This window comes from Lissotriton helveticus, chromosome 3_1 (assembly GCF_964261635.1).
Source record: "Lissotriton helveticus chromosome 3_1, aLisHel1.1, whole genome shotgun sequence".
In the NCBI taxonomy this organism is placed as follows: domain Eukaryota; kingdom Metazoa; phylum Chordata; class Amphibia; order Caudata; family Salamandridae; genus Lissotriton; species Lissotriton helveticus.
The window spans coordinates 1,490,719,979-1,490,732,815 of record NC_136061.1 but is presented as its reverse complement, the minus strand read 5'-3'; the positions used below and the strand labels follow the sequence as shown (position 1 = coordinate 1,490,732,815).

Genomic DNA, 12,837 nt, shown 5'->3' with positions numbered 1-12,837 from the left:
CTCATATCTGCAGGTCGGGCAATTAACAGAGGTTACAGCTGTTGGCATTGGGTGTCAAGGACACTCCAGTTTGTGGTGTATATTATATACATTTTCAGTTCTAATGGAACTGTTCCTTATTTACTGTACATATTAGCAATAGCAACTCTACCTACCACCTTTTTCACTCCATTAATAAGAGGAACAGATCATGCCCCTTTTTAGGTCTCGCCTGCGTTGTAGCACATGCGCTACTCGCCTTGGCAAGACCTATAGTCGTTGGTTTTCTATCGGTGTTCTTCGGAAACGGGGTTTGTGTCTGCCCTGTCGCCTTTAGACCCGCCCACCCTGTCTGGAGATTCTGCTCACGCACGGCTTCAGCACAGCACAGGACCTTCAGGCAGTCTCCTAACACGGTAACGCCTCCTCCCTCCAAGATGGTAATTAGGTGACAAACGCACCAAGGAAAAAGGACAGTGAAAGGCACGAGACAGATAGGCTAATTGTATGCATTTTAAAACTATTAATAATCAATACAACTGACTCCAAATTAAATAGTTCTGAAATGAACGATTAATACACACTATCCACTCTAATTCACATCTCACTATTCCGAGATGGCCATCCGCTTTTCGACCTTCCACGCATGCCCTGCAAGTGCAATGTCAGGGGACGACAATACTAAGGTACCGCTTATTTCCAGTTTCGGCCACCTTTGAGTGGGTCCTTTAAATATTAATGTTTACGTCTTATATACATTTGGTAATTGGAATATACAGACCGCAAAGCTTTCGTATGTTTGGGTCTGTAAATTATGCAGTGCAATATTGTACAAACCATAAGGAGCTCACTTTTGTGTATTTTCATGATGACAAAAAAAATCACTTTAAAACGGCAGCCATAATGAAACTGGGCTTAATTCGAAGCAGCCTTAGCCACTGAAATTGGCCATGCCTTTCTGCTTTCAAAATGGATTCTGTTAAAGCCCCCAACCAAGAAGCAGCGAGTGAATATCTGTCCTGTCCAGTTGCAAGGAGCAGAAGCCGGATTTCGTTGGCACTTTGCTGAACAAGCATTTGCAATGCAATAGGTCTCACATTCACCCGAGTTTGAGCTATTATTGTAATTGACAATGCCTTTTATTTATGCTTTTAAATCCAAAAGATAAATAAAAGGCATTGTCCTTTGCAATGCGAACAGCTTCAACTCACGTGAATGCGAAACCTATTGCATTGCAAATGCTTGTTAAATAAGGCATCTTCAGGCTCTCAACAGACGTGAAATGGGTATAAAAGTAGACACTCACCCTTCTCATAAATAAGAAACCCTACCCATAATGTGTACTTACACTCAACGAGGAAAAAGAAGCATATCACCCCCAGGGCAGCAATGATAATTCCAGGAACAATGAACGACAAGCCCCAAGATGTAGAAACAAAGGCCCCTGCGATCAAGGATCCCAAAATATTTCCAACAGAAGTGTGGGAGTTCCAGACCCCCATGATTACACCTCTCCTGTAACAAGGAAAGAAATAAAGTTAAAGAAACAAAATGTATGTATGCACTTTTATTCATTTTAATAACCTTGTGCTTGTAAAAGATGACAGTGTGAAATAACATGAACTAATTTAAATTTCACCATTAGTAAAAAAAAAATGTAGGCGTGAGCTACAAGCACAAATACACACACATTTATGAGCTTGTGGTACACAATGCTTGAACGCACCTCATGTACTTTACAAATCTGAGATTTTATATTTTAGGAGAGCAACTGCCTGCCCCCAAACGGTGAAGTGGATATCAAGGTTGAGCTACAACATGACCTTGTACTAGACGCTGGGCTTTGGTCCCACAGCGCTGTTGTCTCCAAAGCAGGCAGGTGGGGTGGGGTGGGGTGGGCTGGGGGAGACTGAAGTAGAGTGGAATAGATTGGAGTGGAGTGGGGTATGTTGCAGTGGGGTAGATTGGAGTGGGATGAGGTAGATTAGAGTAGGGTGGGGTAGATTACAGTAGGGTGGGTAGATTAGAGAGGTGTGGGGTAGACTGGAGTGGGGTGTATTGGGGTAGACTACTGTGGAGTGGGTTAGATTGTGGGAGAGTGGAGTGGGGTAGAATGGGTAGAGAGGAGTTTGGTAGAGTGGAGTAGATTGGATGGATTGCAGTGGGGTTGAGTGGAGTGGGGTGGACTGGAGTGGGGTAGATTGTGGTAGATTGGAGTGGGGTAGATTTTGGTAGATTGGAGTGGTGTAGTTTGTGATTGAGTAAAGTGGAGTAGATCAGAGTGATGTTGGCTATATTGGAGTGGGGTAGATAGGATTGGAGTCAGATAGACTGGAGTGGGGTGGGGGGAGAGACCAGTGGAGTAGACTGGACTACAGTGGAGTGGGTTGCATTGGGGCAGAGTGCAGTTGATTTGGGGTAGGCTGGAGTGGAGTGGGGTAGACTGTGGTACCTTTGAGTGAGGTAGGGTAGAATGGAATGAAATGGGGTAGATTGGAGCGGAGTAGACTGAGTTGAGTGTGGTAGATTGGAGTAGAGTGGGGTAGACTGTAGTGAAGTTGAGATGCAGTAGCTTGGGGTAGATTGTCGTGAAGTTGAGTGAGGCAGATTGGACTGAAGAAGACTGCGGTTGATTGGAGTGGAGTAGAGTGGAGTGGAGTAGATTGGAATAGGTAGATTGGAGTGAGGTAGATTGAAATAGAGTGGGGTGAGAGGAGGGGTATAGAGTGGAGTGGCATGTTGTAGAGTGGAGTGACGTGGTGTGTCCGAGAATGGAGTGGCCTGTCAGAGTGGAGTGGCATGTCGTAGAGTGGAGTGGCATGTCGTGGAGTGGCATGTCGTAGAGTGGAGTGGCATGTCGTGGAGTGGCATGTCGTAGAGTGGAGTGGCTTGTCGTAGAGTGGAGTGGCATAGTATGAAGTGGCGTGGCGTTGAGTGTCGTAGTGTGGAGTATGCATTGGCTGGTGGCACACTGCCATTACATACAACACATTTTCAATTGAAATGCTTTTTACATTTGCTCAGACATGCAGTTTTACTGCGCAAAAACTATGTGTGGAAATGCCATCACCTAGTGTATTGATGTGTTTTGAACATATTTTTACATTTTTTGTTTCCACTACACTTCACAAATGCAAGAAATAAACTTCATTTGTACTTTCATAATTCTGATATATTCTGAAATACCAGCAAATATTTGTCATATGCCAGATTGTGACCTAAATTCTTTCACTTTGAATATAAGAGAAAGAAAAGTAAACACCAATCAATCAATCAAGAAATTTGTATAGCGCGCTACTCACCCGGAGGGTCTCAAGGCGCTAGGGGGGGGGGGGGTCTGCTACTGCTCGAACAGCCAGGTCTTGAGTTGCTTCCTGAAGGAGAGGTGGTCTTGGGTAAGACGGAGGTGGATGGGGAGGGAATTCCAGGTCTTGGCTGCCAGGTAGGAGAAGGATCTTCCTCCCATGGTGGCTCTCCGGATGCGTGGAACGGCGGCGAGGGCGTGGTTGGTGGAACGTAGTTGGCGGGTGGGAGTGTAGAAGGTTAGGCGGCTGTTGAGGTACCTGGGGCCCAGGTCGTGGAGGTCTTTGTGTGCGTGGGTGAGGAGTCGGAACGTGATTCTTTTGCCGACGGGGAGCCAGTGCAGGTCTTTCAGGTGTCCGGAGATGTGGCTGTGGCGGGGGATGTCCAGGATGAGTCGTGCGGAGACGTTCTGGATCCGTTGGGAGTCTTTTCTGCAGTTTGGCTGTGGTTCCGGTGTAGAGGGTGTTTCTGTAGTCTAATCGGCTGGTGACAAGTGACTGGGTGACCGTCTTCCTGGTTTCGGTGGGGATCCATCGGAAGATCTTTCGGAGCATGCGTAGGATGTTAAAGCATGAAGACGAGATGTCGTTGACTTGTCTGGTCATAGACAGGGAGGAGTCCAGGATGAAGCCCAGGTTGCGTGCGTGGTCCGTTGGTTTGGGTGCGCTGCCTAGAGCCGGGGGCCACCAGGAGTCGTCCCAGGCAGATGGTGAGGATCCAAGGATGAGGACTTCCGTCTTGTCTGAGTTCAGTTTCAAGCGGCTGTTCTTCATCCACTTGGCTACTTCTTTCATCCCTTCGTGTAGGTTTGTTCTAGCGGTGGCGGGGTCGTTGATGAGGGAGAGGATCAGCTGGGTGTCGTCGGCGTAGGAGATGATGTTGAGGCTGTGTTGGAGTGCGATGGCTGCGAGGGGGCTCATGTACACGTTGAAGAAGGTGGGGCTGAGTGATGAGCCTTGTGGTACGCCGCAGATGACTTCGGTGGCCTTAGATCTGAACGGGGGGAGGCGGACTCTCTGGGTTCTTCCGGCGAGGAACGAGATGATCCACTCCAGTGCCTTCTCTTGGATTCCGACGTTGCTGAGGCGTTGTGCTAGGGTGCGATGGCAGACAGTATCGAACGCTGCGGAGAGGGCCAGGAGGATGAGGGCCGCTGTTTCCCCGTTGTCGAGCAGGGTTCGGATGTCGTCAGTGGCTGCGATGAGGGCGGTCTCGGTGCTGTGATTGGCTCGGAAGCCGGACTGTGAGTGGTCGAGGGATCCGTTCGTCTCGAGGAAGGCGGCCAGCTGTCTGTTGACTGTCTTCTCGATGACTTTGGCAGGGAACGGGAGCAGCGAGATGGGGCGGTAGTTCTTGAGGTCGGTGGGGTCTGTCGATGGTTTCTTCAGTAGGGCGCTGAGTTTGGCGTGCTTCCAGCTCTCCGGGAAGGTGGCGGTGTCGAAGGAGCAGTTGATGATGTCCCGGAGTTGGGGTGCGATGACGGAGTCGGCCTTGTTGAAGACGTGGTGCGGGCATGGATCGGTTGGTGATCCGGAGTGGATGGTGTTCATCGTCCGGATGGTGTCTTCGGTGTTGACTGGGGTCCAGTCGCGGAGGATGGTGGTGGGGGGCGTTGGTTCTGTGGTTGGGTGCGTGGTCTGTTCGCCGAAGCTGTTGTGTAGGTCTGCGATCTTGTTGTGGAAGAACGCGGCGAGTGAGTCGCAGAGGTCTTGTGAGGGAGTGATGTCGTTGTTTCCGGAGCTGGGGTTGGAGAGCTCTTTGACGTTGCTGAAGAGTTCCTTGCTGTTGTGCGTGTTGTTGTCTAATCGTTCCTTGAATGCTGTCTTCTTGGTGGTGTGGATCAGCTGGTGGAGTTTGCGGGTGGCGTGCTTGAGGGCGGTCATGTTGTCTGTGGTCGGGTTCTTTCGCCAGGCTTTCTCGAGGGTGCGGCAGTTCTTCTTGGAGTTCTTGAGGTCGTCGTTGAACGACGGGGCTTTCTTGCTTCCGGGCCTGCTGGGATGGGATCTCAGGGGTGGGAGGTCGTCGGCGCAGTTGGAGATCCATTGTGCGAGGTTGTGGGCTGCTTGGTTGGGGTCCGTTGATCTGGCGGGCGGGTTCTCGTTCAGTGAGGCGGTGAGCTGGCTGGTGTTGAAGACAGAGCATTACATTTGACCAGTGGTGGCTCCTCTGCTGAGGCGGAGGAGCGTCTCCCCACTCACTGCTTTGCGGCAGCGAAAGAAAATAATAATAAAATGAGAATACCTTGATTTTTTATCATTTCATTTGATCCTGCTGCAGCAGCATGGAGCTGGGGCTGCTCTGCTCACAGAGCAGGGGAGGAGTGGTAGGCACATTGAAGTGCACATGACGTTTTGGCCGGCCAAACAGTCATGCTCACTTAGCAGGTCCCCAGTCCCCGTCTGAGCGACAAACTACCGCACTTAGACAAATCACAACACTGCATTGCAGCTTTGTGACTGCAATTATGGGAACCAATAGCAATACTGCATTACAGCATTGTGATTGGCTCAAGGGAGTCTGGCTGCCTCCCGTTCGGCAGACTTCATTTGTTACACCCCCTTACTCCCTCTCCTCCAACCCCCACCCTCCCAGACCCATGCTTGCTGGCTGCCAATGCATTTGACCTCTGTATTTGAAGGCGCAGCAAATGTGACAAGATAAGAAAAAGATTTAAACCCCTATTTACAGAAAATGAGCAACCAGAAGGGTACAGTTAGCAAGGAATGCTTTACCAGATGGACAAACCAAGCTGGACAGCCTAAAACAAATAAAGCCAGCAAATCGAAAGCGAGAAAATGTGAGTTATAAGCCACAAAGCCAATGGTCAGCAGTGGGAGGAATGTATTCCCAGGTAAGTTTTCAGAATGCCCACAAGATGTCAACAGCAAACCAGACAGCTGCACTGTCCGATAGGCTTCAACCTAAAAAGGGGACCCAAACACAAAGGTAAATTCCATGTTGCAGGCATGGCCACACCGGAAGATTGCACATACTTAGGCTTTGGCACAAGGGAATGTCAGTTAAACTTGACATATTAAACTATGACTTACTTATATCAGTCGGTTTGGAGCCTGTACTACTTTAGATTCAAGTGTTATGCACACACCTGCCGTCTAGGGTTGGTTTTAAAATGTTACAGGTTTTTCTTCCGAGTTTCAAGGTGACTTGTGACCTCCCTGGAAATCCAAAAAGAACCAGAACACAGGCTCCGTCTCTGATTGAGTTGTTCTCCCGTAAGAGCAAGTTATGTATAGAGGTGTAAAGAATTAGAAAGTCTGAACTATAGAACAAACATACAAGTAACGAATTCAGTTGAAAAATATATGATTGTTCTCTGTATCCCCTCGTGCTCAAATCCTGGGAGGTGAGTAGGATACATGAGAATTCTCAGCACTACAGGCTGCAAATCAACTGTTAAAAGCAGCGGCGGCCCCACTGGCTGAGAGCCAGCAGCTGAAAAATAAAACAATATTTTATTATTGTTTTATTTTCAGCTGCTGGCCATGCCGGCATGTGTAGGGCAGGACAGGGGTCACAGGGAGTGGTTGTGAACTTCTAAGTGCGCATATCTGTTCGGCCGGCCGCCTTAGGCTGGCCAGATATGTGCAGTTAGGTTTCTCAACGGGACTGTATTCTACAGCCAGTTGGAGAAATGGCATAGACTCCTTCGGCCACATGCATCAAAGTGCCCATTTGTGATTTCTTAATTGCGAAAATTAAGGAATCGCAATTAAGAAATCGCAAATTGGTATGCATTAAAAAAGCGCTTTTTTTTGCGATTTCTTATTTTTCCTTAATTGCGATTCACATATTGCGAATCGCAATTAAGGAAAACCCTTCCCATTGATTCCTATGGGCCAAGAGGCCCATAGGAATCAACGGGAAGGCATTTACAATTTGCGATTTTCAATTTGCGAATCGCAAATTGAAAATGCAATTTCAAGGGTGCAGGGGGGGTCCAAAGAACCCCTCCCTGCACCCCTGAAATTAAACTTAAGTGCAATTTACACACACACATGTCCCAAGGACATGTGTGTGTGTAACATGCAACTTTCAAAAATGCATTTTTGAGCATTTTTGAAGGTTTTCAGTAAATTAGCACGAGGTTCAACCTCATGCTAATTTACCCCTTCCAAATTGAAAATTCGCAAATTAAAATTGTTCATGCATTGCATTTCAGAAATCTGAAATTGCGATTTCTGAAATTGCATCGCAATTTTAGAAATCGCAACATGATTGCGATTCCTAAAATTGCGAAATAGATGATGCATTGCAATTTTGATAATTGCATTCGCAAACGGCCGAAAATTGCGATTCGCACCGTTTGCGAATGCAATTATCGTTAATGCATGTGCCCGCTTGTGCCTGAGCGGAGTGTCAAAGCAGGCCACTCAGGCCAGCAGCTGGAAGGTTGGGGACTGTTGAGAGCAGCTGCAGCAGAACGGAGGACAAGCGCGAGGTGGCCACAGGATCAGGTAAGTTGATTTATTTATTTATTTAAATTCAGCCCTCACCCCCCCATCCCCCAACCCCCCCTTTGCACACCTCCGGCTGCCGCCACAGCTGTTGCTGTGCTGGCGCCCCCTACTGCATATTGTCTGCAGCCGCGACTGGTTAAAAGTAAGAGAACATATTCTGTTTGCAGCAAGTACAGTTGGAGATACCATTCTGTGCACAGACTGCAAAGCAGTATGCAAATCCCGTATGTGGTGGCATGCAAGCAGAAGCGGAAGACTTTGAAATACTGTTGAAAGTAAAGTCTTCCTCCCTTACACTTCTCGTCCAGTATGAATGTCCATATAGTAACACCTAGTGAATGTGTGTATGAAAGTTAGCATAACAGCCTTACTAATGTGTGCTTTTGGGATCTAAACAAAGCACACCACGGTTGCACCTTTGTTATGAATTGAATAAGCTCTCGGTATGTCATGAGGTATGAATTCTGATTAAATTCGGATTTACATATTGTGGATGAAAGGTTGATGTTAACGAACATTGGTTTGTCCTCTCTTACTTTTTTAGGCAAAGGTGATAGGCTGAAATGTGTTCTTTTTTGTTGTGTTTTGTTTTTTCTCTTGTTTTCTTTCTTTTTGTAATGACACCAATGAACTTCAATAAAAAAAAAAAAAAAAAGTATGAATTCTGCTTTTTAGTAACAAAGCTAAATGAATCTAATACATTAGATTGTGCAAAAAGCAACAAAGAGTGGTTTTATTTTTCTAATGGACGAAGATTGTTTCAATTTCCATACTATGTAAAGAATCATTAGCAGTCAGAAAAAAGCATAGGCATATATCCCTGACCAACTTATCCGTAGGGCATTGCCCATGGTATCTGCGGATGTGAGTACCTGGAGGCAAAGCATTTCACATTTTTGTGGGTAGCAAGAAGGTCAACTGTTGGGGTCCCCTATAACAGGAATAATTGTATAGAGTAGTAGTTGATCTCTTGGAGTGTTCTGCTCAGCAAATCACAAAGTCAGTGGATACGTTCTGCCAGTACGTTTATTTAATGACAAATACTTCAATGCCAAATATTCTGTTCTAACCAGGGGCGTAGATTAGTCCGTGAGATTCAGGGGGATGAATCCCAAATTTGCAAACTAATAAAATGGGTAATATCAACACAGGCTTAGCAGACCAGACACTGGGTCCCCAGACCCAACTCCCAAGCCAATAATGCGTTTATTTGAGGGGTGTTACACCCCAGCCCCCCTTAAACGACTACCACTGGAGGGAACTTGGATCGTTACAAAAAATGCTGATCCTTTGTTTTTAAATGCAGTTTAAACTGGTTATGTCTGTGTGAATGAGTACCACTTTGTTTTTCAGCATGGGTAAGAATGTTTGAAAAGCTCACTGAGGTGTTGTGAATTCATTTTTATCAATGTGTAGGATGCGCCCTTTGGACAACCACCATCCCAGGCAGTTAGATTGGCTAAGTGTGCTCGCCACCCTGAAAGGGATACATTTAAGGTTATTGTCACTTGCCGCTACAGGTCGAGGAACCAAATGCCCAGTAATAACTTTTTTCCTCAACCATTGCAATTTGCGCTTATCATTGGATTTGCTAATACTAGATTCTCCAGTTTTGAGGTCACTTGTGACCATTGGATGGCTAAGCCTTCCTGCAAGAGACCCATGTCTAATCTTTTGTTTAAGATCAGGGGGAGAAAGGTTTCCAAATGTTTAGCATTCTTATTGCCATAGGACATGATATTTGCTAAATGAGAAGGGGCCTTTGAAATGCCACTACACTCTCATTGCTTGGATAAGTTCTCCCTGGAACAGCATTAAGTGCTGTTCCTAGGAAATCGTTGAAGATTTAGCTGTGACTGTTTGCATTTATTGTTAAGGCTAACTTGAGCGGAGGTTGAATAACTTTGTGTGAGACAAGGCATTGTTTCTGACTTGGCTCCTTTACCAGACAATCATCCAAGTATGGGAACACCTTAATGTTACAAGCATGTGCCAGATATTTGGTAGACACTTTTGAAGGTGTTAGTCCAAATGGTAACATTTTGAAATGTGAATGAACTTCACTTACCACAAACCTCAACTACTAGCAATGTGTCTAATGAATTTGGCTGTGGAAGTATCCATGATTCAGGTTGAGTGTTTTCATGGGATTTACCACAGTCAAGCGAAGGATGACATCCTGCGGACTGAGCATTTCCAAGTGAATGGAAATCAATTAGCAGTTGAGCACTCAAGTTCAGAATTGTTCTTAATGTTTTGTCCTTTTTGTGGATAAGAAAGAATAGGAAGTAAACTTATTTTATAATTAGGCCCTTTTTGTAAAAGTGCCTGCAATTTTTCCAATAAAAGGTTCTAATGATTTAGACTTCTATGATGTTGTGGAGGTAGATTTGGAGGGAATGTGTGAAACGCCAAGCAATACCAGTTGGAGATGGTGGCCAACACTGACTAATCTAAGATTATTTTCTCCACTGGAGGAAAGTATAACTCCAGTCTTCCCCAAGCAGATGAGGAGACAATGATGGTCAATGTTTGTTGGCAGAGGTAGCTCTGCCTAGTACACCTCTGCTCTTTCCTATTCCATTGTCGCAAAAGCTTCCCCTGAAATATTGTGGCTATCTAGCAGACTGTTGGCTCTCTTGTAAGGCTGCTTGTTGTTGTTCATACTCTTGCCTTTTAGTACCTTGTCCTGTTTTTTGGGAGACGAGCATGACTGTTGCCTACAAAATAATGTTATTTGTTGTTTTCGATGCCTTAGGCTGCCCAAAGTTGTTTTTGGTGTCCTTGTTTATTTTCTCCAATAAGTTCTCAACTTGGGGGCCTAGGATTTGATATAATGGTTATCAAATAAAGTATGTTATAAAAAAAAAAGTTCTCAACTTGTGGGCCAAAGAGGTATTGCTCATCAAAAGGGTAAACAGCGTTTACAACGCAACTTTTACCACGCACTACTTTTACCACACAACTTTTACAACGCAAGTCGTTACAAGGACTTGCGCTGGGGGGCGCTGTAGGATAGGGAATAGTTTAATTTACTATCCAAAACCTTCCCTACTATCCATGGGGACTGGAGTTGGAATAGTAAATTAAACTATTCACTATCCAGCGCCCCCCAACGCAAGTCGTTGTAACGACTTGTGTTGTAAAAGTTCCGTGGTAAAGGCATGCGTTGTAAAAGCATGCGTAGTAACAACATCCACCCCATCAAAAGGCAAACCAAAGAGATGCTGTTTGACCATTGGCTTAAACCCAGAGACTCAAGGTCATGCATGGCATCTTAGCAAGACATTGGTGTTCATTAGTCTTGAAGCTGTAGTCCCAGCATCTAAAGCATAATGAATGTTGGTATTAGATAGGATTTTCTCTTGCGGGTCCTTTGGATGCCCTTTTCTGCATGCATCTGGGAGATGCTGTATCAAATCCTTGATCTATTCCCATGTATACATGTTGTGTCTTGAGAGTAAAGACAGTAAATTTGCAATGCACCCCAGAATAAAAGCCCACCTGCTGAAACACTTACCAGCAGTGTCAATCTTTAAACTTTCTCTGTACAACTGGAGGGTACCTTGTGTTTCCTACATTAGTAGCCTTTACCTGCAGTATTGATGATCAGGAAATCTTGTGGCACATGGATCCCAATGTAAATAGGGTCTTGTGGAGCTGTATATTTTTGTCTCCACCCCTGGTGTTACCACTCGGCCTTAACAGGGTCTTTGAAGTTCTATGTTGAATACTTCATCATTGTCATCAGCATTGGGAACATTTGTGTACTCTTTTCCATTTTGGACACATTTTCCATTTACTCTATTCTTTCTTTACATGCAGCTGAATATGGGGATGGGCATTTTATCCCACCATTACCGCAATATAAGCTGATGTATTTTTAGGTGGGGAAGCCTTAACTTCGTTTAGCTATAGAGAAGGATCGCCTTACACGTCTACTACCCTATAATCATGCTAAGTATCCTGTTGCTGCTCTAAAGCTGTTGTGTGATCTTTCAGCAGCACTGGATCTAGTGTGGATTCGGACTCTGAATCTGAAGGCATAGAATGTATTCAAAGCAATGGTGAGGGAGTAGAGGAGGAGAAAACTCATCATGCTGACCCTTCGGAGCTTGGGTGTCCATGGTGACGAACTTGAACATATATTTCAACTCAGACTTATTAGTTTCAAAAAGGGGCACAAATCCCTTCACGCTACTTAGTGTGCATGTACGACCAACTGCACATGCTGGCCGCCCCTCCTGCTCCCACGGGAACCTTTTGGACATCGAGCTGCAAAGTCTTGAGCCCATGCTCCAATGTCCTGTGTTACTTGTTTCGGCAGTTAGATGCAACTTTACCGCCCTGGGACTGGGAGCTGGGTAATTTGTTGTTACTGCAGATCCAAAAATCATGCACGACACACAACACATGCATAGTTTGGCCACTAGATTCTGCACTGAGAGGGCAAAGCCTAACCCCTCCCTGCCCTCCACGCAGCTGCTCGACTGTCAACCCTGAATGGCTAAGTTATAGATTCTAAAGTGGAATGTCCGTAGGATGGGCATGGCAAAAAAGCATCACTTGTTCCATTATTATATTAAGTGGAGAGGCCCATATGTTTTTTTTTTTTTACACTCAACTTGTCGCCAAAGGAGAAGACCTCCAAAAATAGTCGAGTGGCAAATGTTACAGCATGACCTACTCAGGCTCCGCCAGAGGATCACTCATATGGATTCAACCAATTGCGCCCATAAGGAGCATCTTGGTCAAGACTGATCTGAAAGGAAAATAGGTGTTTGTGAAGGAGCAGCTGGATAGCAGGGCACTGGTGCTGGGTAGCGTCTACATACCAAAAGTGTTGCAGCAACAATTCCTGGCCCATGTGCTATCACTTCTGACCATATGGTCCCATCTACCCAGGATTATAGGATGTGACTGTGTCCTAGACATTCGAATGGACAGATCCATCACCCCAACCCTGCTTCATCACAACACAAGTATCATCATACTTCACCCAATCGCTCACACGCTGGTCTTTGGTCAACATCTGGAGTACATTATACCTTACCACTAAGGAGTACTTCTCCTACTC

General features: G+C 45.7%; 1 protein-coding gene across 3 annotated transcripts in view; it reads right to left on the bottom strand.

The window, feature by feature from the left end:
• SLC37A2 (solute carrier family 37 member 2) overlaps window positions 1-12,837 on the bottom strand; it is a 928,549-nt gene that overhangs the window by 462,696 nt on the left and 453,016 nt on the right. For all 3 annotated transcript variants that reach the window (XM_078682149.1, XM_078682150.1, XM_078682148.1), the window contains one exon: window positions 1,328-1,494. In XM_078682149.1, coding sequence (XP_078538275.1) covers window positions 1,328-1,494 — 167 coding nt within the window. The remainder of the gene's footprint in view (window positions 1-1,327; window positions 1,495-12,837) is intronic.